Source organism: Giraffa tippelskirchi, chromosome 8 (genome assembly GCF_054371585.1).
Source record: "Giraffa tippelskirchi isolate mGirTip1 chromosome 8, T2T-mGirTip1v1.2.pri, whole genome shotgun sequence".
In the NCBI taxonomy this organism is placed as follows: Eukaryota; Metazoa; Chordata; class Mammalia; order Artiodactyla; family Giraffidae; genus Giraffa; species Giraffa tippelskirchi.
The window spans coordinates 163,595,543-163,616,900 of record NC_137282.1 but is presented as its reverse complement, the minus strand read 5'-3'; the positions used below and the strand labels follow the sequence as shown (position 1 = coordinate 163,616,900).

General features: G+C 49.1%; 1 protein-coding gene across 6 annotated transcripts in view; it reads right to left on the bottom strand.

Annotated features, from left to right (window-relative positions):
• The window catches only part of GMDS (GDP-mannose 4,6-dehydratase), a 415,668-nt gene that overhangs the window by 218,522 nt on the left and 175,788 nt on the right, over window positions 1-21,358 (bottom strand). For all 6 annotated transcript variants that reach the window (XM_081523637.1, XM_081523638.1, XM_081523641.1 and 3 more), the window contains 2 exons: window positions 19,246-19,438; window positions 18,200-18,304 (listed from right to left, as the gene is read on the bottom strand). In XM_081523637.1, coding sequence (XP_081379763.1) covers window positions 18,200-18,304; window positions 19,246-19,438 — 298 coding nt within the window. The remainder of the gene's footprint in view (window positions 1-18,199; window positions 18,305-19,245; window positions 19,439-21,358) is intronic.

The window sequence follows — 21,358 nt, the reverse complement described above, 5'->3', positions numbered from 1 at the left end:
CATTGACACCAATGCCCTGTCACGGATGGCAGTGAGAATCCAGACACATTGACACCAATGCCCTGTCATGGATGGCAGTGAGAATCCGAAGTTTCAGTCTCTCCTGGCCGTTAATAGAGTACTCTAAGAAACCCAGCTTCAACTTTGCAGGGCACTTTATAATACACATAAGAGCTCCCTCAAAAAAGAGCCTTTGAATATGAAGTATTTATCAGGCACAATCCTTTTCAATCTACTACCAATTAGCAACTTTTAATTTACTATTAATTTAAAGTGACAATTAAATTTAGGCTTGATGTCTATCTTTGTATTTTAGTGTCAGGACTATGCTATCATCCTGAGGTTCCCTGGATAAATTTGTGATGTCAACTCACCTATGTTACATGAGTTAGTACTTCCTTCTTTGTGGCCAAATAATATTCTATGACATGGACACCCTGCATTTCTGTATCCATTAATCAGCACACGGACACTGGGCTGTTCCCATCTCTCGGCTGTTGTGAACAGTGCTTCAGTGAATGCGGATGCATACCTTTCTGTGTGGGGATCAATGTTCATTTCCCCCGGGGAGATACCTACAGATGGGATTACTGGGTCCCAGGGCAGCTCCATGGAGCTTCCCTGGTGGCTCAGCACTAAAGAATCTGCCTGCAATGCATGAGACACGGGTTCACTCCCTGGGTTGGGAAGATCCTCTGGAGAAGGGAATGGCAGCCCACTCCAGTACTCTTGCCTGGGAAATCCCACGGACAGAGGAGCCTGGGGGGCTATGGTCCCTGGGGCTGTAAAGAGTCAGCCACGGCTGAGCTCACGCGCAGGGCAGCTCCACAGCGAGGCCGTCCATCAGCCGCCAGGTGTCCCCAACTGTATGGTTTTATCTTTTTAACGACAGTCATCCTTGTGGGTACTTCAGTGTTATCTCCTTGGGGTTTTTATTTGCATATTTCTGACAACTAATGACATTAAGAACCTGCATTTTCGTGTGCTCATCAGCCCCTGGTGTGTCTTCTGCGGAGATATGTCTAGTCAGGTTTTTTGTCCAATTTTTAAAGGGCGATGTCACTTGTCTTTTTAACCTTGAGTTGTAAGAGTTCTTTATATATTATGGATCCAAGTCCTTTATCAGACATGATTTACAAACATTTTCTCTCCTTGTATAAGTTACATTTTAATTTTCTTGATGGTGCCCTTTCACACACAAGTATTTTTTTAGTTTTTGTGAAGTTCAATTTGTCTACTTTTTTTTCTTTGACTGTATGAGCTTTTGGTGTCATATCCAAAAGGGCTTTGCCTACCCAAGGACGGTCTTAAAGATTTTTCTCCTGTATGTTTAATGCCTTGGGTTGATTTTGTTCTTACATGTAGGTATCTGACCTGGTTCCAGTTCATCTGTGTATGGTGAGAAGAAAAGGGCCCAGCTTTAGCCCCTGCGTGTGGCTATAGGGCTGCCCTGGTACAGCATGTTTGCTGGAAAGGCTATTCTTTCTCCCATCTGAATGGCCTTCCCCTTCTGCCGAAAATCAATTAACCATGGACACACGGGCTTATCACTGACCTTCGGTCCTGTTTAACGGATCTCACACCTGCTGGCACGCGAGACACGTGCACGTGATCAGTGCAGGTCCGTGGGGAGTGTCATGGCCAGGAATGCAGGTCTTCCGACGGTTCTGACTGTTTTACCTTTTCCCAGTCCCTTGAATTTCTGTGTGAATTTTAGGACAAGTTTGTTGATTCTGCACAAAAGGGGCCCGACTTTGCAGGAATGGTGTTGAACGTGCAGATCGAGGCAGCAGGGTTGGGGGGGGAGCTGTCCATTCTGACAGTTCATCAGATGGTGGGGGGGGGGGGTGGCTTCCGCTGATCTGGGGCTTGTCCAGTTGCTTTCAGCAATGTTGAGTAGTTTCTAGAGAATACATTTTCCACTTTTTGTTAAATTTGTTCCTAAGTAGTTTACTCCCGTGATGTTGTTATAAGTGTAACTTCTCATGATTTCATTTTCAGATTCATTTTCAACATTTTTATTGCCACCATGTTTCACTAGTTAATTCTTGGGAGAGGCTTAAAGTGGTTGTTTTTTTTCAATTTGTTCTTTCCATAAAGCTGAGTGTCTGGGTCTCAGTGGTAAAGAATCTGCCTGCAATCCAGAAGACACAGGTTCAATCCCTGGGTCAGGAAGATCCCCTGGACTGAGGAGCCTGTGGGCTACAGTCCATGTGGTCACTGAGAGTTGGACATGTCTGAGCAACTGAGCATGCACGAGTGCACTTCATTTTCACTCATTACACAAGCTTCTTGTTTTTTGGAGAAAACTATACAAACTCACTTCACCTTGGAGGGCACTGTCCAGCCAGGTTCGGGGTGCAGGTGAAGGAGGAGAGGCCCAGGGCCCAGCCTGAGCTGCCCCCAGCGCAGGAGACGTCCTGCCTGGACTGGATCACCAGTGTGGCTGTGCTGGTACAGCACACACAGAGAACGGCACTCCTGTAATTATTCACATACGTGCTTGATTTCCAGTAGCCTTAAACTACAAGACCTCAGCCAGCATGAAGACCAAGAAATGGAAAGTCGGCCCAGTGGACCGACTGAAGGCTGCCGGCCGCTGGCTCTGCCACACAGAGCACGTGGCACTCTGAACGCCTCTGGACGGGAACACCAGCCAGCTCACGCCTCGGGCACCCACCCGGGGGACCATGAAGCATCACAGACACAGAAGGAATCAGGATCGTCACGTCCTAGTTTTTAAAACAGGGATAACAATAGTTCTTACCGTGAAGGTTTGATGTTTCAGAAAATCTAGGTAAATGTGATTAAGGAATTCTCAATAAGTGTCACCTATTATTACAATTATTACATTACAAAGTTAATGGTACCTGTAATTAAACCTCAGTGAGAAGTCCAGATTTGTTAGTTTGTTCATGACTAAGTCCCTTAATTCTCTGATTTTGAAAGTATGAGAATAGATCTAAATACGCAGCCAAAGGCAGGCATGGGACTTACACACCAAAAGCACCAATAAACATCTCTTACATCTTCGTAGGTTACTTTTTCAAGGTAAATCCATTAGCCAAGGAAAAACAGAATACACACAAAAATGTATACTAATAAGAAGGAAACCAATCAAAATGGGTTTTAGTCCAAATATTAGCTGAGATTGAGATCAGGAGCTTTTCTAGCATTGACGGAATGAAAAGTACAGAACTTTTATTTTGGCAAATAGCAGACAAGAAAAACCACCCCATTAAAAACACCAAACTATGCTGGATAAAATACGATGACGATTTACTGAATTTCAAAGCTGAGTCTCCACGCACCGCCTGGGTCACAGGTGGGCCCTGAGGGGTCAGGCTGGGAGCAGGCGGGACGTCACCTGAGGCCCAGGAAAGAGCTTCAGCTCTGATTTCCAACTGGAGGCAAAGGGTGAGGCCTCCAGTGAGGTCCTGGGAGCAGGGCCACACGCCCTGGGAGTTACTCCTGATTCTGTCACTTTTATCAGTGCCTGCTAAGTCACTTCAGTCATATCCAACTCTGTGCAACCCTAAGGACCATAGCTGGCCAGGCTCCTCTGTCCACAGGATTCTCCAGGCAAGAACACTGGAGTGGGTTGCCATTTCCTCCTCCAGGGGATCTTCCCAACCCAGGGACTGAACCCGTGTCTCCTGCACTGCAGGCACATTCTTTACTGCTGAGCCACTGGTAAGGGTAATCTTTCATGAGGAAAAGTGCCGAACAGAGTCTCCAGCTGTAATAGGCTGGAGGTGATAAAGTCAGTTTCCTCTCAGCTTTAACTCTGCTAGTTTGCTCGATTGCTTTGAATAGCTCCCCGGGTCTCTTTTCAGAGAAGACAGGTCTGTTTATAATTTTGGACTGGAAAGGCTGTGCATATTCCCATCTGTACCAATTTTCTTTCTCATCCTACCTTCTTGAATCTTTCATCTGGCAAACTTTCCTTTCTTCTTAAAACGCATTCTTTAGAAGTTCCTTTAAATTGGAGAAACTGTCTGGCTTGATTCTGAGAGTTCTGATAACCCCAAGTTGAAGGTTACCCCTCTCAGCGCTGGGGGCACTAACAGACGGCCTCCCAGCTCTGGTTTTGCCTTGGATGCGAGTGCGGCCGGCACGACCACCCTCCTCGTTCTCTTCGGGGAGATAAAGACGCCCTCTCTGTCTTCAGCTCCTGGACTCGAGTGTCTAAATGTGGTTTGTGCTCGGCGCACATGGTGTCTGCCTGTGTCTGGGTAGCACGTGGACCTCTGCGCGTACTGCCTCCTCTTCACTCTATTTTGTTCTTCCTGTTTCCTTCTGGGAAAAAATGCTAGACCTTTCCATGTTACCTTACAATCTCTTCACTTTTAAAATAATTTTCCTCTTTTGGCCTTTCTCTGCAATATGCGGGGTAACTTCCTTAGATCCATGTCATCCTCGTCAGCGTCTAGTATTTAAGTCAAACATTGAATTCTTTGTTTAAATAATCTTTTATATCTAAAGTTCTCTCTGCTTCTCTTGCAGATCTACCTGGGTATTTTTGATATTCTGAGTGTGTTTCTTTCTTTTTTTATGATTTTTCATTTAAACGCACCTGGAGTTCTCCATTCTGATCTGACAGTTCTCAGAGTTCACCGGCAACTATCTCTCGTCTCCTCTGCTGACTCCGACTCGCGGCGGCTGCTTCCTGGTGCCCTTGCTGGCACTCCCGGTTCTTGGTTAGAAATAACCCTCTGGACAAGGACAGTCGCCTCCACAGAGGGTCTGGCTTCTTTCTAGTCGGGGGGTGCACAGAGACACCGCCCCGCCATCTCCCCTCACCTCCCCCAGCCCCAGGGACACAGGGTTCCGTCCCCACTTCCATGGGAAGGCCCAGACTGAGCCCCCCACCCCGAGAGGCTGGGTGGTGAGAGCCCTTCTGGGTCAGCACATCCCACTGGGTGGACGGGACTAGGGGGCACCTGCTGCCCCTCACGGGCCCTGCCTGTCAGTAGGCGGGGCTGCCGGAAAGACCAGACAGACCTGAAGGGAGAAACGTGCTGCTCCGCACATCCGGGTACAACGTGAGCAACCGTGCCACGCTGGCCATGTTCATTTTCACTTTACATGTTCAGAAAACTTTAATTTTACTGTTTTATTTTGTATGGAGTATATCTGTACGTTGACGACGTGTATATAAAAACTATGTAAAAACCTGAAATTTGTCTATCTTGCTCACGCTATTTCTCTGGCTCAAATACACTCATCTGCAATGATTTTTTTCAGGCACAGGCAAACTCATGAAATTCAAGAGGACCCTGTTTTTCTGGGCCTTCCCCTCCTGCCAGGCCTCACCTCCTGTGAGGCCTGATGACCAGGACCCGCTGAGAAGCCGGGGAGCAGGACACTCGGGCTCGGAGGGGAGCCCAAGCCCGACCCCGAGTCCCTGGCTCTGCTCCTGTGTTTGATCCTCATGTGTGTGTCTGCGGATATCTAAGCCCTTGTTCTATTAAACTTTCTAATCTCATTTCACAAAGCACCCACATAACACTCCCCAAGTCAAATACCTTCAAGACAAAACTTGAAGGAAAAGGAGAACAGACAAAATTTACAAAACATACACCTTAAATTGCCAGCATTAAACTGTAAGACGTGAAGATAGCACACTTACTAAAAAGTAAAGAACTAGATTATCTGTTAAAACACATTCTCTCCCACAGTGCATCACTTCAACAGACCTTTTACAAATGCCACAGCGGACCCCGCAGGCAGACTGAGCCGCTCTGAGAGAAGAAGGCCAGGGAGCCCCCGGGGCCTCCGGGACAGTGCTTCTGTCCATCACGAGACAAAGTCACCTCTTCTCTGGCTGAGCATTTGCCGCGGGCCCTGCAGCTCTGAGTGTGAGGGACTGGGGCGGGCCGCCTACCCATGCCCAGGGCTGTGTGAGCACACACACAAACCCGTGTGAGCCGCCCCTCAGCGCCAGGCAGCAGCAGAAGCGACCACGGTGCCTCCAATCAAATTCCACCCCACTGCCCGGCACTGCATCCAAACGCTCTTGATTTAGAGGTTTTTGGAATCAGATAAAGCATAGAGACAGCTTGGACGACGCTCTTCGGCAAACAGAAATCCTTCCAATGTTCCTTGAACCCCTGGCGACCTCCGCCGAGCCCACGTCCCACCCTGCAGGGATCTCGGCCGCCCCGCCGGGCAGGGCCCAGGCCAGGCGCGGTGCAGACGGGGTGGAGAAAGAGAAGACGCGGGAAGGTCACGGCCAGCGGCACAGACCGCGGAGATCAGAGGGCCCGTACCTCCTGTGCTGCGAGTCTGGCCAAGAGCAACAGCGTCTGACTGCGGGGACGTGGCGGACAAGAGGCCCATTCATGGCGTGAGCTACCACCTCCGGGCAGCTAGTCATAAATGTGGGCTGAAGAGAGAGGTGCGGGCTGCTCTGCTGTTTGTTCCAGCGCTCGCTGCCCTTCCCGGGGAGCCGGCTCCTCACGTGCCTGCGTGCTCACCCTCCTGTCCTGGGCTGTCCTGGGCACTCAACCCTCGGGGCGGCCGCCCTGGAGACGCACTGTTCCCAAGAGGAAACACGCCTGGGAGCCACACAGGGACTTGTACACCGTCCTTTGAAACCCACTCTTTGTATTGAAATGATTTATTAATGTTAAAAGACGACTCCTCTCCTGTGGACCCGGGTCACGTCCGGGCCGCATCCAGGGCAGGGCACCTGCTGCGTCAGGAAGGCAGTGCTTCTCCCTGGCCAGGCTCGCGCATAACTGCGGGGATTTGGGTCCTTCATCTTCCGTCTTGACTCAGAACCGTCCTGACTGCTGAGAGGCAGAGGACGGCCACTTCGTGGAGCTTTCACATCCAGGTAACTTAAAGAAGCCAGTGTCTGCTTACAGTCATCCCAGTGCCGAGACTGCAAAGTGAGAAAACCTCCCAAAGGCCTTGCTTCAAATCCTTCATCTGATGGGAAACAGGGACAAGACAAAGGTCCACACGTGGTGGCCACGGCGTCTCCTTCCGGGGGCATCTCACTCAGTGCTTGGGATCCAGTTCCTGTCCCAGAAAAGTGAGCAATGGTGGGCCCCAGCCAACAGTGGAGTGCAAGTGACATCTCTGCGCCGCAGGCCGGGCAGAGAGTGAAGGGTGCCAAGCCCCGGGGCAGGTACCATCCACTCCGCTCCTCAGTGCCCATTCCAGGAAGCAAGGTCACGCTCATGACCATCGAACTTAATTAACTAGCAGTATTTGCGTCGTTCACAGTGAGAGGGGCATTTATGTGTCATTTTTTTTTACATATGGTGTATTATTAACAGCTCATGACTGTGCTGGGTCCAGAAGTTTGTTGTTCAGTCACTAAGGCATGTCCGATTCTGTGACCCCGTGGACAGCAGCCCACCAGGCTCCTCTGTCCATCACTATCTCCCAAGTTTGCTCAGATTCAAGTCCATTGAGTCGGTGGGCCCAGAAGAGTAGATGATACTCCTTTTTAAGGATATTTTCAGTTCCTGCCTGATTTTATTTCTTACAAGGAGACGCTGTGTCTGCAGGCTAGGAAACACTTCAGCTGAATCGTCCACTGGGATCTCCCACAAGCGCCGTCCCAGGGCCGGGCGCACCGGTGCAGATCCACACTCAGGCTCTCAACCACGTGCAGGCCGTCTCCCTCCGACAGAGACCTCATAGCTCCCCTGAGGACCGCCTCCCTCTTCCTTTTCGAGGTTTGCTTCTTCTGCACAAATCCATTGTTGGGGTTTTAAGAGGCACCTGGGGCCGGGCTGAGGCGTTTCCTGTGGACTTCGCCGTAGCCTCTTCAACGTCTTGTGGGCACGGGGGCTTCCCCTTTTCCGCTGGTAAGACGATGGTGAGCACCACCTTCCTCACAGCCAGGAAGTGCTCTCTGCGGTCCGCACTTCCTTGATTGCGGCCGTTGTGGGCTACTTATCCTTCCGCACATCCTCTTTGGTGCCTTTTCAGACACCCTGAACTTACTAGACATTCAGCGGTGTTACTGCAATAATACGCCTATTCTGGCAGAAATAAGCCTTCTTCATCATCAACTTTGGCCCACTCTGGGAGTTTTGGTGTGACCCATCGTTCGGGTCCATGCAGACCACAAATGTCTGTGTAACAACACCTGGAAGTGTCCATTCAGCCAGGGCCGTAGGAAGATGGCGAAGAGTCTGCTGAGAGGTTGAGCCTAAGCTGTAACTTCCTGAATGGACCCCCAGGACTGGAAGCCCGGGGGTCCATCAGCCCAGTAACTACCAAGGTCAGAGAAGCAGTCGGGCTGACTTACGCTTACCCAGTGGGAAATGCTGAATATTCTCCAAGCCTCCTGTCTGAAGATTTCACTGTCCTGGCATTAAACAGCTTGAGGGAAGAACCACAGGCACCACACCCCGCCCCACAGCTCAGCTGGTCCCAAGGCTCTAGGGGCAACATGTCCTCCCCCAGGGCTGCGCCCCCCACGCACGTGGCGGAGAGGACCCTCCCCAATTCCTGGCATCAGTATGGAATCTGAGCCCCACGGGAGTGCTCTCAGGTCCTCAGGCCCCAGACTCACAGGCTCCTTCCTGTTTTAAAAGCACGAAGCCGGTGCCACCCTCACCCATCCTGGGTCAGACCGGCTGGGCGTCTCGGCTCTCAGCGACAAGCGCCGCCAGCCCCGCTCCGCATCTGTGCTCTGGCTAAGCCTGCACCGCGTGCCGCGCGCGTGTGCGAACGTCTGACCAACCGGAAAGAATGTCAGCGGCTCAGGCGAAGCCCCCAGCGCCCCTCGCCCTTGCGCAGGGGCCGCAGCCTCAGGAGCTGAGCTGTCCCGCGGGCTCTCCACCGTGCCCCTCACAGGCGGGTGGGCGGCCGGCTGCCACGATGCTTCGGGACCCGCAGACGCCCAGGCCAGAAGCCCCCATCGAGCCCCAAGTGGTCGTCGGCTGGCTGCGCGCAAGGCTCCGCTTCCTCCGCCTGCTTCCTGCGGCTCTTTCCCCACCTTCCTTTTCTTTCTTTACCACCAGTATTTTCTGCAGAAAGAGTTTTCCTCTGCAAAGGATGAGCATAGGAGAGTAACACGGCTTTAAAGCCTTTCTCTAGAAGAATCGTCTCTGCTCAGAGTTTGGTCCCTAACTGAACTCTGGGAATTGAAAATAAACAAGTACCGGACACTTCCCACCACTACGTGGGGTCTGGTGTTCTGGAAGTTATTGACACTTCACCACATCTTGCCTACTTTAATCATCCCTTTACAAGGTCTGAAAGCTGAACTTCTCTAACTTCTTCAGGAAAGACAAGTCACCTTTCCCTTCATGAATCTCCCCCATTCCTTCATGATTACTGCATTTAATGTGAGGTGGCCACAGATGGGTGCCCCTTCTCCAGACGCTCCCTCAGCAGGGGTGCTGTAACGATGCGCTAATGACCCCACTTACATGACTTCCTCCCAAGCTCACAGGCCCTTAAGACAGTCATCCCATTTCACAGGTGAGAAAACTGAGGCTCAGAGAGATGACACGACTTGCCAAAGTTGCTCTTGCCATAAGTGGAGGAGGCTGGCTTGGATCTAAACAGTTGATGACTCCTGGGTCCTCACCTGAACCCAAGCCAATGAAAAAGGGGAGCAAAGCCCCACGATAAACAGGGAAAAGAAAGCTTTGGCTTGAACTAAATTTTGGGGAAAATGCTATTTGAAAAAAATTTGCAATGTATCTTATAATAAAATTTAAACAATAATTGTACTTTTTTTTTTTCTTAGTATCACTAAAATGTATAGCAGGCTTTTTTTCTTCTGGTTTGTAGTTTCTTTGACAAAACATTTTGCACTTCACAGGACCATTAATGAAAATATGTGAACCATTTTTAAAAATACTTAAAGGTTTCATTAATTTTCCCAAGGGACTCCGACAGGCCTTTGGTGTTTATCCATAATCCTTCCATATTCATCATCATCTGTTTTTGGCTTCCCTAATTCAAACATTCGCTGGCTTAACTTCCAGAATCTCACTTGCAAATGGCTTTTCCTGTGGTTCCAGCGATTCTCCAGGACTGCCTCCATCTCTTCTTTCTGCAACGCACGGACGCCTCGGCGGCCACTCTAAGCCATCTGTAAACATCACGATCTGTTCTCAGCGTTCGGCTCAAACACAGCTCTGGCTGGCAGCCCCGCGGGATGGGCACTCTTCAGGCCACGGCCGCCAGGGCCCCGCTCCGAGGGCCGCTCCCTCAGACGGGGAGGATCCAGAATCCAGCCCCCAGGACTCCGCAAGGGAAGCACAGGAGGAGGACGAGAAGAGAGGGGCGGGAGGCGCACGAAGGCGCCCAGTGCCTGGGCGCTGTGCTCGTCTGTGTCACAGCCGCGCCCGCTTCTCCACTGCACGGAGCCCGCAGACGCGCAGTGCTCACTGTCCGCTCACTGGTCCTCACGACACAGCCTGAGCTGGACGCGGTCCCCGCCACACGGCCCCGGCGCACGCCTGGCTCAGTATGGCCTGTGGCCCTGCAGACACGGCCAGCTTATGGGTGGGAGCGTGCTACGTGAGACCCAACAATCATCAGTTTGGTTTCAAATGGAAATGTCACAGAAATCACAAAACATTAAAAAAAAAAAAATCAGTGTTAACAGTCCCAGCAGTGTCCTCTCAGGAGGTGGGGAGGGACTTGACTTTCCTGAGTGGTGATAACCCCGCGCTGAGGCCAAGCCTCGCTTCAGGAGCCCTTCGTGGGCTTCGCTGGCGGCTCCGTGGCGCCTGCCGGTGCAGCAGACACAGGTTCAGTCCCTGGTCCTGGAGGATCCCACGCGCCGCGGGGCCGCTGGGCCCGTGCGCCACGACTTCTGGGCTTGTGCTCCCGAGTCCGCGGGGCTGCAGCTGCCGAGACCCGCACAGCCTGGAGCCCGTGCTCCGCAGCGACAGCAGCGCCCGCGGTGAGAGGTGCGCACACCGCAACTAAAGAGAAGCCCACGCGGCAGTGAAGACGGCACAGCCAGAAGTAAAGGAGTGAACAGCATCTTCAATCCTAAATAGAAAAAACAGTCCATCACGCCTGATGAGTTACACCTCATCTTCTGCAGAGAGGAACAGGCAGACAGCTCTGTGACGTCCAAGGGTCACAGTCCACCGAGGTGACAGGGGCCGCAGGACGTCACTTCCTGCCCAGGCAGAGGCCACTGGAAGCCTGCTGGGACCACGGTGAGCAGCCAACGACCTCATCGTGAACGCAGGTAGAATGGGTCTGCTTTGAGCCTGCAGGACTGGGCTGGGCCCTCATGCCGGCTTACTCACACCCTGATTTCACAACAGGTGGCTGCATTGTTTTCAGTAATTCAGGCTGTGATGCTCACCCAAAACCACAGAGCACTCTTAATGTATGCAATACAAATACATAGCTGGCTGATTCGATATTGGTTTCCATGTTTCTTAATATGTCTATAGCACTATGATTTAAATTTACAGCCAGATTGACAAAGACTAACTTAAGTCATTTTTTAAAAGATTATCTTATTTACAAATAGACATCCACATACAGAAAGGGGAGTGCTCCCTGCCCATCAGGATTAAACACAAGGCAGTTCCAACTATTTAATGTATACCGTGCACCCTCTTATCCCCTAGAGCAGTAAACAGCTGTGAGTTTGAATCATTGCAAAGGAACACTCGCACACTCGGGGAACCTCTACAGAGACATTACTATGGTCCTGTGCACTAAGGGATGGTCTAGGATGTGGATCCACAGTTTATTCCCAAAGGAGAGCTGCGCTCTTGCTCTAATTTACAATGAAAGATGAAAATGCTCATGTACTTTGGAGGTGGAGGGAGGGCAGTGGACCCACCCTGGACATGGGCTGTGGAGAGTGGGCCACTGTGAAGTGAGAGCTCAGCCCCAGATGACCAGAAGAGCTTCTCTGTTCTCAGGCTTCACTGACTTGGCCTGACCTCCAGGAGACCTAAGGCCTAAACAGTTTCACAGGGAACTAGTTAAATCAGACTTCTTTTCTCCTGTGTTTAGGTGAACATTTGCTAAGCTCTAGGAAGGATTTACCGCAAAGGAAAAGTGATACATAAAGAAAAAAGAAGATGCCGGTCTTAGAGAGGACACTCGTCTAGACTTGGTGACACCCTCTGGGGCTGTCGCCCTCAGCATGACTGACATGGCAGGGGGACGGTCACCCGTGGGGCCCCTGCGCTCGGGGGCTGTTTAGGAGCATCCCTGCCACAGCCAAGGCGCTGGAGCACCCAGCATCCCTCCCTCTGGGGGTGAGGACCAAAGCAGCTTCAGGTGGATCACAAGTCCTCCGGGGGCAGGTCACATTCTCCCCACCTCACTCCCCATCCCAGTGGAGAACCTCTAGTCTGGAGAGTTAATCCTATATTTACAGCAATGAATAAAGAACAATCTTTAGAAAAATAAAGAGGAAAACTGTCCAAAATTTTACTATGATGTGAGTAGTTAATTCTCGCAATTATAGTTTTAAAAAATCTGAAGATTAACTTATGTTCCTAAAGATCAGCCCTGGGTGTTCATTGGAAGGACTAATGTTGAAGCTGAAACTCCAATACTTTGGCCACCTCATGCGAAGAGTTGACTCATTGGAAAAGACCCTGATGCTGGGAAGGATTGGGGGCAGGAGGAGAAGGGGGCGACAGAGGATGAGATGGTTGGATGGTATCACCGGCTCGATGGACATGAGTTTGGGTAGACTCCGGGAGTTGGTGACGGACAGGGAGGCCTGGCGTGCTCTGGTTCATGGGGTCGCAAACAGTCGGACACAACTGAGCGACTGAACTGAACTGAACTGAATATAGTTAGACATTTTAAGAAGCAAAATACTTGGCAAAAAAAAAAAAAGCTCAAGTCTAAACCTTAAAACCACAAGTTCATGAACCTTCCAGAGTCTCCCAGTCAGGTGAATACTGTGTTTAGACTGATATATATGATTTCTTACGAAGCCCGTGTTTAGAAGAATGTGCTATAGCATCTAAAAAAGCCTCCACTCCTAAGCAGTCACTGGACACCATGCATTTGCGGAGTCGAACTGCTAATCATGGGTGTATTTAGGTGCTCTACCGCTGCACACTGTCATATGGAGTTGTAACGTATTTTGTATAAGCTCTGCTTTTTCTCCTGGCCAGCTCTTGGTGATAACTCAAGATCAGTTTTTTACTTTAAATCACATTTGTATTTTACTGTCATAAAACTAATGTTTCATTATGATCATTCCTGCTAAACATCTGAAAGGCACACTGCATTTAACCAGAAGAATTCACATCTTTCACCAAAGATATAAGCCATTGCTTTATTCCATAGTGAAGCCCAGCTCTGCTTCTGGAGGTGACCTGCTCCAATGCCAAGTCCCAAGCGTCACCACATGTGATTTCTACAGATACAAGCAACGTGTAGGTCAACCCACCATCCCCAGAGCTGTGCCAGCGTCCTTACAGAGGATACAAGCAACCTGTAGGTCGACCCTCCACCCCCAGGGCTGTGCCAGCGTCCTTGTAGAGGATATAAGCAACCTGTAGGTCGACCCTCCATCCCCAGGGCTGTGCCAGCGTCCTTACAGAGGATACAAGCAACCTGTAGGTCGACCGTCCACCCCCAGGGCTGTGCCAGCGTCCTTACAGGGAACCACCAGGGCTGCGAAGGAGAAGAGACACGTGGCGCAGGTGAAGCCAGTGACCGCGTGCCCTGCCGGACCAGCGGGGACCAGCTCAGCCGTCAGGTCGCCTGGGGGCCTCTCGGTGCCCAGCTGACAACATGCTGCAGGAATTCTGCTACAGGTGGGTTAACCACTGACTCAATGTGACATTCATGTTTGTTGGAAGCCTTTCTATAAAACTACCTTGCTGCCTTGGGAGAAGCCCATACTATATACAGTTGAATGAATCTTCCTGTTGAGGCTTCAGCTGTTCCCGGCGGGTGGAAAGTGGGGGAACAGCAGATGTTTTCTTAAAGGGTCAGACAGTCAGCTCTCGGGGCTTTGCAGGCCCCAGGCCTCACTGTGGACGCAGCCACCGATGATGTGAGATTCCTGGGCATGGCCGGGCTCTCGTGAGCCTTCACTTACAAACACAAGCAGGTGGACAGGACTGGGCGCACCAGCCAGAGATGGCCAACCTCTGGTCCAGGATATCTCTATTTGAAAAATACCTCTTCCATACTTCTTAAAAGTCAGAGATTCTCATGGAATGTAATTCAAGCAGCCAAAAAGGGCCTTGTCAACTAGCTTCTGTTAGAGAAAAAGCAGAAAGTAGCCTCCGTTTCGGCTCTACTTAATAGGGCCTTTGTGATTCTGTACCTTCACTGACACTGAGATTTACCACTGCACCAGCGAAACAAAAGTGGTCCAGAGATCACAGGGCGGAAGGACTGAGGGACACACACGTGCTCAAGCTGCTTAAGAAAATAAACTCAAAGCTCTAGAGTGTCGCAGGCGTACAAACGACAGGCAATTAAAGAGGAACTCTGTGTGTTTACTGGGGTGTATCAGAGAGAATCTTCTAAATCATTTCCTACCAACAACTACGCACAAAATAAATAAGTTAGGAGGATGTACTGTACAGCACAGGGAGTAGAACCAAGGTTTTACAATAACTGCAAATGCAGTACAACCTGTAACACACGCGAGTCACTATGCTGTGCACCTGAACCTAATATAATATTTAGTGACTGTTTAACAGCAGGTGGGCACTGTTTTAGATGCTGAAGACAAAAGACTATAATACACTCCCTCCCATGAAGGAATTCTCAGTCTGCTAAAGAATCTCAAAAAAAATAACAATTAACTGTGACAAAGCAACAACAGTATTATCAGCTTAATTTAACATGAAGATTAATTACCAAGTTTCAAGAAATGCTGTAGGTATTAACTATTAGATATCTTATCAAGTAAGTATCACATCATTTTCACACATAGCACTATTTTAATCATTTTCCATTATTCAATTATATGGATGAAATAAAAACTGAGATGTCATAGGCTTTCAGATATATAACAAAACAAGGTGGCGTGTGCTACAGGTCCACCTCTGAATACAAGGACGCAGAGCACTGTGCACATAACAACGCTACATCTGTGCTGCGGCGCAGACGTCTGGGCCACTTCTGCAGGAGAGTCAGCCGAGACCTGAGGGTGGGGCTGGAGCCTGGGAAGAGAGGGGCCTTCTCTCCCCATAACCGCCCTCTGCTGTTTACTTTTCTTTAAACAAAAAAGAAGTATTATTTTCGATTGGCATTTCTCTAATAATTAGGGATATTGAACATCTTTTCATTAGCCTATTAACTATCTGTATGTCTTTCCTGGAGAAATGTCTATTTAGATCTTCTGCCCATTTTTTGATTGGGTGTTTTGTGGTGCTTGTTTGTTTTGATACTGAGCTGTATGAGTTATTTGTATATTTTGGAGATTACTCCCTTGTCTGTTGCATCATTTCTAAATATTTCCTCCCATTCTGCACATTGTCTTTTCATTTTGTTTATGGCTTCCTTTGCTGCTCAAAAGGTTTTAAGTTTAATTAGGTTTTATTTGGTATCACTGCACAAGTCAGAATGGCCATCACCAAAAAGTCTGCCAACAATAAATGCTGCAAGGGTATGAAGAAAAGGGACCCTCCTGTCTACTGGTGGGGATGTAAACCGGTGCAGTCACTGTGGAGCACAGCATGGAGGTTCCTTAAAACAGCGGCCCCAACCTTTTTGGCACCAGGGACCAGTTTCTTGGAATACAATTTTTCCATGGACTGGGGATGGGAGAGATGGTTTCAGGATGACGCAAGTGCATGACATTTATTGTGCACTTTATTCCTATTATTTCATCAGCTCCACCTCAGATCATCAGGCATTATTAGATCCCTGAGGCTGGAGACCCCTGCCTGAAAAAACTAACGACAGAACTACCATATTACTTAGCAGTCCTACTCTTAGACGTCTACCTGGAGAAAACACAAAATGAGAAAAGATACTTGCACCGCAGTGTCCACTGCGGCAACATATACAACAGCTGGGACGTGGAAGGAGCGTAAACGTTCCTCAACGGAAGATGGGTAAAGACCATGTGGTAGATACAGGCAATGGAATATTACTCAGCTGTAAGAAAGAACATAATAATGCCATTTGCAGCAACATGGATGGACCTAGAGATTATCATACTAAATGAAGTCAAAGACAAATATCATATGATATCACTTATATGCAGAAGCTTTAAATGTTACAAATGAACTTATTTACAGAACAGAAACAGACTTACAGACATAGAAAACAAACTGTGGTTACCAATGGAGAAAGGCTGGGAGAGGAATAAATTATGAATTTAGGAGCCTCACATATGCCCCACTACACAAAGAATGGATAAACAAGGAGGGCCTACTGTACAGCACAGGGAACTCTGTTCATTTTGTAATAACTTATATGGGAGAAGAATCTGTGTGTGTGTGTGTGTGTGTGTATATATTTTTCAGCTACATTATATATAAATCACTTAATTGTACACCTGAAACTAACACATTATGAATCAACCATACCTTAATAAAAAATAAATACATTTAAAAAAATAAACATTCCTTTTAAAAATAAAAGTTTTTAAACAGTCACGAACATCCATGAAGACAAACAGATCTCATTAGGAGGCAGGCACACAGAGGACTGAGTTGGATTTATATTTAAATGTAAATGTAAATCTACGTGTTGTACAACTAAGAGTGTTTTTCTCTATCCTAACGGAACCCCGAACAATTGCGTTTTCTTTTTTTGCCCGCGGAAAAGTTGAGGGGGGGAGCACAAGAAGACAGGACGCACGGACACGTGTGTGACTGGGAGGCCGGACGGTCAGTCCCCAGCACCCCAACGCGGTCAGAGGCAGGGTGGCCGGGCACCCCCTCTCCCGGCTACTCGGGACGCCCCGCACCGCGGCGCTGAGCCTGTTCACTGGCTCTCCTTTCAGCATCAGAGACGGCAGCTGGGTTCTTATGCTGCAGCAGTCCATCGTGGGAATTTTTAACTTAAGCAATTATAAAATTAAAATGTATTGCCACTAAACATACCAGTATAAATGTCACTTTAATCTTTCCTCATGACTTGCTGGTTTAATTACGTGGCTATACAGTCACATAAAATTTCACTGACCAAGTTATAAGCATTACTAATTGTTGGGCATGAAACAACTTACAACGCTGGATTTGTCATTCATTTGCAAGCTAAAAGCCTAAATGATGGTGAAATTTAATAAAACTTCTTAGAACTAAACAGATGACTTTCACTTTGTAGGTGTACATGTTTTGTTAAAGATTTCTCATGCTTCAGTAAACCAGAAATAATGAAAGGAGTACACATTTTCTTATTTAAAACCTAATATTTGGAAGAGGAGAGTTGGCATGTTGCTCACAGTCTCAAAGACAACCACAAAAAGGCAACAAGCCAATGCAAACAAATATGATTTTCTGAAAAAGAAAACAAATAAAGATTCTAAATGTAAGTAGTGGTTTCAAATGTAGCTTAAGACACACTCTAGAACTTGCCTGGAAAATCGCACGGATGGGGGAGCCTGGTAGGCTGCAGTCCGTGGGGTCGATAAGAGTCGGGCACGACTGAGCGACTTCACTTTCACTTTTAACTTTCATGCATTGGAGAAGGAAATGGCAACCCACTCCAGTATTCTTGCCTGGAGAATCCCAGGGACGGCGGAGCCTGGTGGGCTGCCGTCTATGGGGTCCCACAGAGTCGGACACGACTGAAGCGACTTAGCAGCAGCAGCAGCAGAAGCATAGAAATGTCTGGGTGTTCGTTAAACGAAATGTAAAGAAGGAATATTGAGTACACAACTGATTCAGAGTGAGAATGGGGAGACTCCACAGGTGGAGGCTTCAGAGCAACAGCGACGTGGGGAAGAAGCCCTGGCTCCCGCCCGACCCCTCGTCTTCCAAGGACGCCTCCCAACTCTCGGGTTCAAACGTGAGTGGTGAGCCCTTCCGGTGGAAATGGTAAGCCCGGGACACTGCTCAGCTGCATATGCTGAGTAACCCCTAACAAAGCTAATAGGTAATTAGGGCTGGATTTGCATGCCTTCATCTACTGCTTCTGACACTCGCATCATTAAAAACAGATGTGAAGCGGCCCCCGTCTGCATGGCACACGTGTAGAGCCCATGCACGCGCACAGCACACACACACACACACACACACACACACGCACGTCCCTGCGTGGAGCCGGGTGCTCTCCTCCCATCGGCACCTGTACTGACCTCTCCGGGGACTCTCGTGGTTGAAGAGGATGCCATTCACCGCAAACAGGTTGTACGCCTCCCGGAAGTTCACCACAATCCAGTAGGCATAGAGCTTTGCTGCCCCTGTTGGAATAAATTTTTAAAAGCAAATCAAAGACAGCGTCTTACTGTAAAACAGATTTTCACTCAAACAAGTAGCAACTTGCAAAATTTACAATTCACAATGTATCAAGATAGGGAAAAAAATGAATCAAAAGCCAAGGACAAAATAAAGATTCCTTTGCCAGTTAGTCATGAAACAAGGAAATACTTAAGAGTTTCTTCCTTCTGTAACAGCCACAGTCCATTCCTTCACAACCTAACTCGACGGCAGTGTGTGCAGTACAGCAAACTGACCTTTCCTAGGCCTCATCCCATTTTTCTTTGTTTTAAGGAATTAGTAAGTGAAAAATGCGAATCTTGATATTCTAGCTGCTTTAAATTTTACCACTAAAGTCTTCTGTGAATATTCTTTTTATAAGTATATTAGACGTGATAGATTTGTCTATCTGTTTTAGGGTTTCCCTGGTGGCTCAGGTGGCAAAGAATTCATCTGCAAGGCAGATCCAGATTCGATCCCTGGGTTGGGAAGACACCCTGGAGAAGGGAATGGTAACCCACTCCAGTGTTCTTGCCTGGAGAATCCCATGGACAGAGGAGCCTGGCGGGCTACAGTCCATGGGGTTGCAAAGAGTAGGATGCGACTGAGTGACTAACACTTTCACTTAAGGGTTTGAGCTCAGGGAGAATTTAAACTGGGAAATGGAATAAACACCAGACGTATCACTTCAGCACGATCCACAACAGTCCAGTACAAAGCATCTTGCTGGAAGCAACTTCCCTCTCACAGCGCTCTGTCTGGAGGGTGCAGTGAGACAGCGATTTCACCCCAGAGGCAACGGCAGCAGGACCCTGCCTGTGCACAGGTGTCTGGCGGGCAAATCATGTCCCTCGGTCCGTCTGCACGGCCACCGCCCACCACATGACGCCAGCCCCCAGGCAGGATGGAGCCCACGCGTTCTCACCGTAAGGAGAGCGTGGGTAGAAAGGCGTGGTCTCCTTCTGGGGTGTCTCCTGTACCTTCCCGTAGAGCTCGCTCGTCGAGGCTTGGTAGAACCGCACCGAGTTGATAAGGCCACAGGTCTTCACTGCGTCCAGGAGCCGCAAGGTGCCCACGCCATCCACGTCGGCCGTGTACTCCGCCAGGTCGAACGAGATCTAGAAACAGCAGGTGACAACGGGGACACATTAGTACACACCAGCAGCAAAGACCTCAGAGGTAACAGGCTGCAACTGCTACTCGGAAGGGTTTTGTTTGTGGAAAATATTATTTTCCAGCAGCAGAGTAAGAGCATGGACGTCATCTGCTCCTGACGTCAGGTGGATGAAAAAACACCTTGAGAAAGAGGCATCAATTACCTATGGTAACACAGGGAATGCCTGAACCACACATATCACCTCCAACTCCAGGCTCGAGCCCCTGGGGCTGGGCTTTTCAAAATGCAGCCTCTGCTCCACAGAATCATCTGGGTGTCCCCTGAACCACATCCGTCACCTCCTAACTCCAGGCTTGAGCCCCTGGGGCTGGGGTTTTCAAAATGCAGCCTCTGCTCCACAGAATCATCTGGGTGTCCCCGAAAAATTCAGCTGGAACCACTCTCTGGGTGGCAGGGTGGCTAGGAACCCACATTTTCAATGAGCCCCATTTAATTTTTATGCACAGATAAGTTTGGGAACATGTGATTAGAACACAGTTGATTGTTAAAAGAACTGCTTTATCTTCTATTTTTAATTAAGCTACAAGCATGACTTTTTAGTACCTTATATACATAATAATATAGGCTTCCCAGGTGGCTCAGTGGTAAAGAACCCTCTTGCCAGTGCAGGAGATGTGGGTTCAATCCCTGGGTTGGGAAGATCCCCTGGAGAAGGAAATGGCAGCCCACTCCAGTATTTGTGCCTGGAGGATCCCATGGACAGAGGAGCCTGGTGGGCTACAGTCCATGGGGTTGCAAAGAGTCGGTCATAATTTAACGAGTAAACAACAACACACATATCTTTTAATCATAAGACACACTGAACGCAGCAACACACTAATGCATGCTGAGTGGACGGGCTTTGCAGAGGAGGGGGTTAAGGGATCGCTTGGCGCTCTGTAGCTCTCACATGTTTTATTTAAAAATAAATGTGACCGATGTGCTTTTTTCTTCAATTAACTGTACGTACAATAAATAAATTCACCTAATATTAAAATCTCCTAAACTAGTAAAAACCATCATCCGAAAATCGTTGTCCTGGTGAACTCACAGGCACACTCATCCGGGCACACACTCGGTCAGCCTCACGCTGCGTGTGGTGTGCCCCCTCCCGGGGGCCTGCCCTGCCCTCCTCTCCGCCCACGAAGCCCAGAGGCCCTCCGCTCCGTTCCCCCGGCCTTCACTCACTGTCCAGCTTCTCCATCAAAGCGAGGCTCCTGAGGGCAGCGTTTCCTTGTGTTAAGCGGAGCCCTGGGCCCGAAACACGGCTTGTGCCAGTGTTTGGTGCGTGGATGAGGAGAGCACGTGAACCACCGAGATTCAAATGTCGAGCACAGAAATATCGAATAAAACTACAGAGACTACACGAGAACACGGGCTGTCAGAAGGCGGACGGAGGCTGATAACCTGTTCTTACTGAAATAGGTACAATTTCAAAGAGCAAGATACGCGAAACTCTGTCAATTTCAAAACTTCGGGGTGACAGTTATGACAAAGGCTGCACAGTCCCGCTGCACAAAGATGCAGAACTCAGAGCAGAGGACCGTCTGAGACCGCAGTTGGGAGGCAGGTGCAGGAGGAGCAGGTGAGCGAAGGAAGAAGACCTTGCCACCCGTGACGCGCTCACCGCCAGGCACATTAGGACCGTGGCAGGGCCGCCAGGAACCAGGGCATTTAAAGTCAAAGGAAAATAGGAGCCTTAAGTTCAAATATAGAGCAGATTGCTCTGATCAACATTCAAAGATATAAACACGTATCCCAGAGTTATCCTCAGTCTGAGAGGAGTGGAAATCAGAGCCTCCCGCCCAGAGAGCTGTGGGGACCCAGGTGGAGGAGCTGGAGGCCTGCCCTGAGCCCCGCACGACTGCTCAGCACGTGAGCG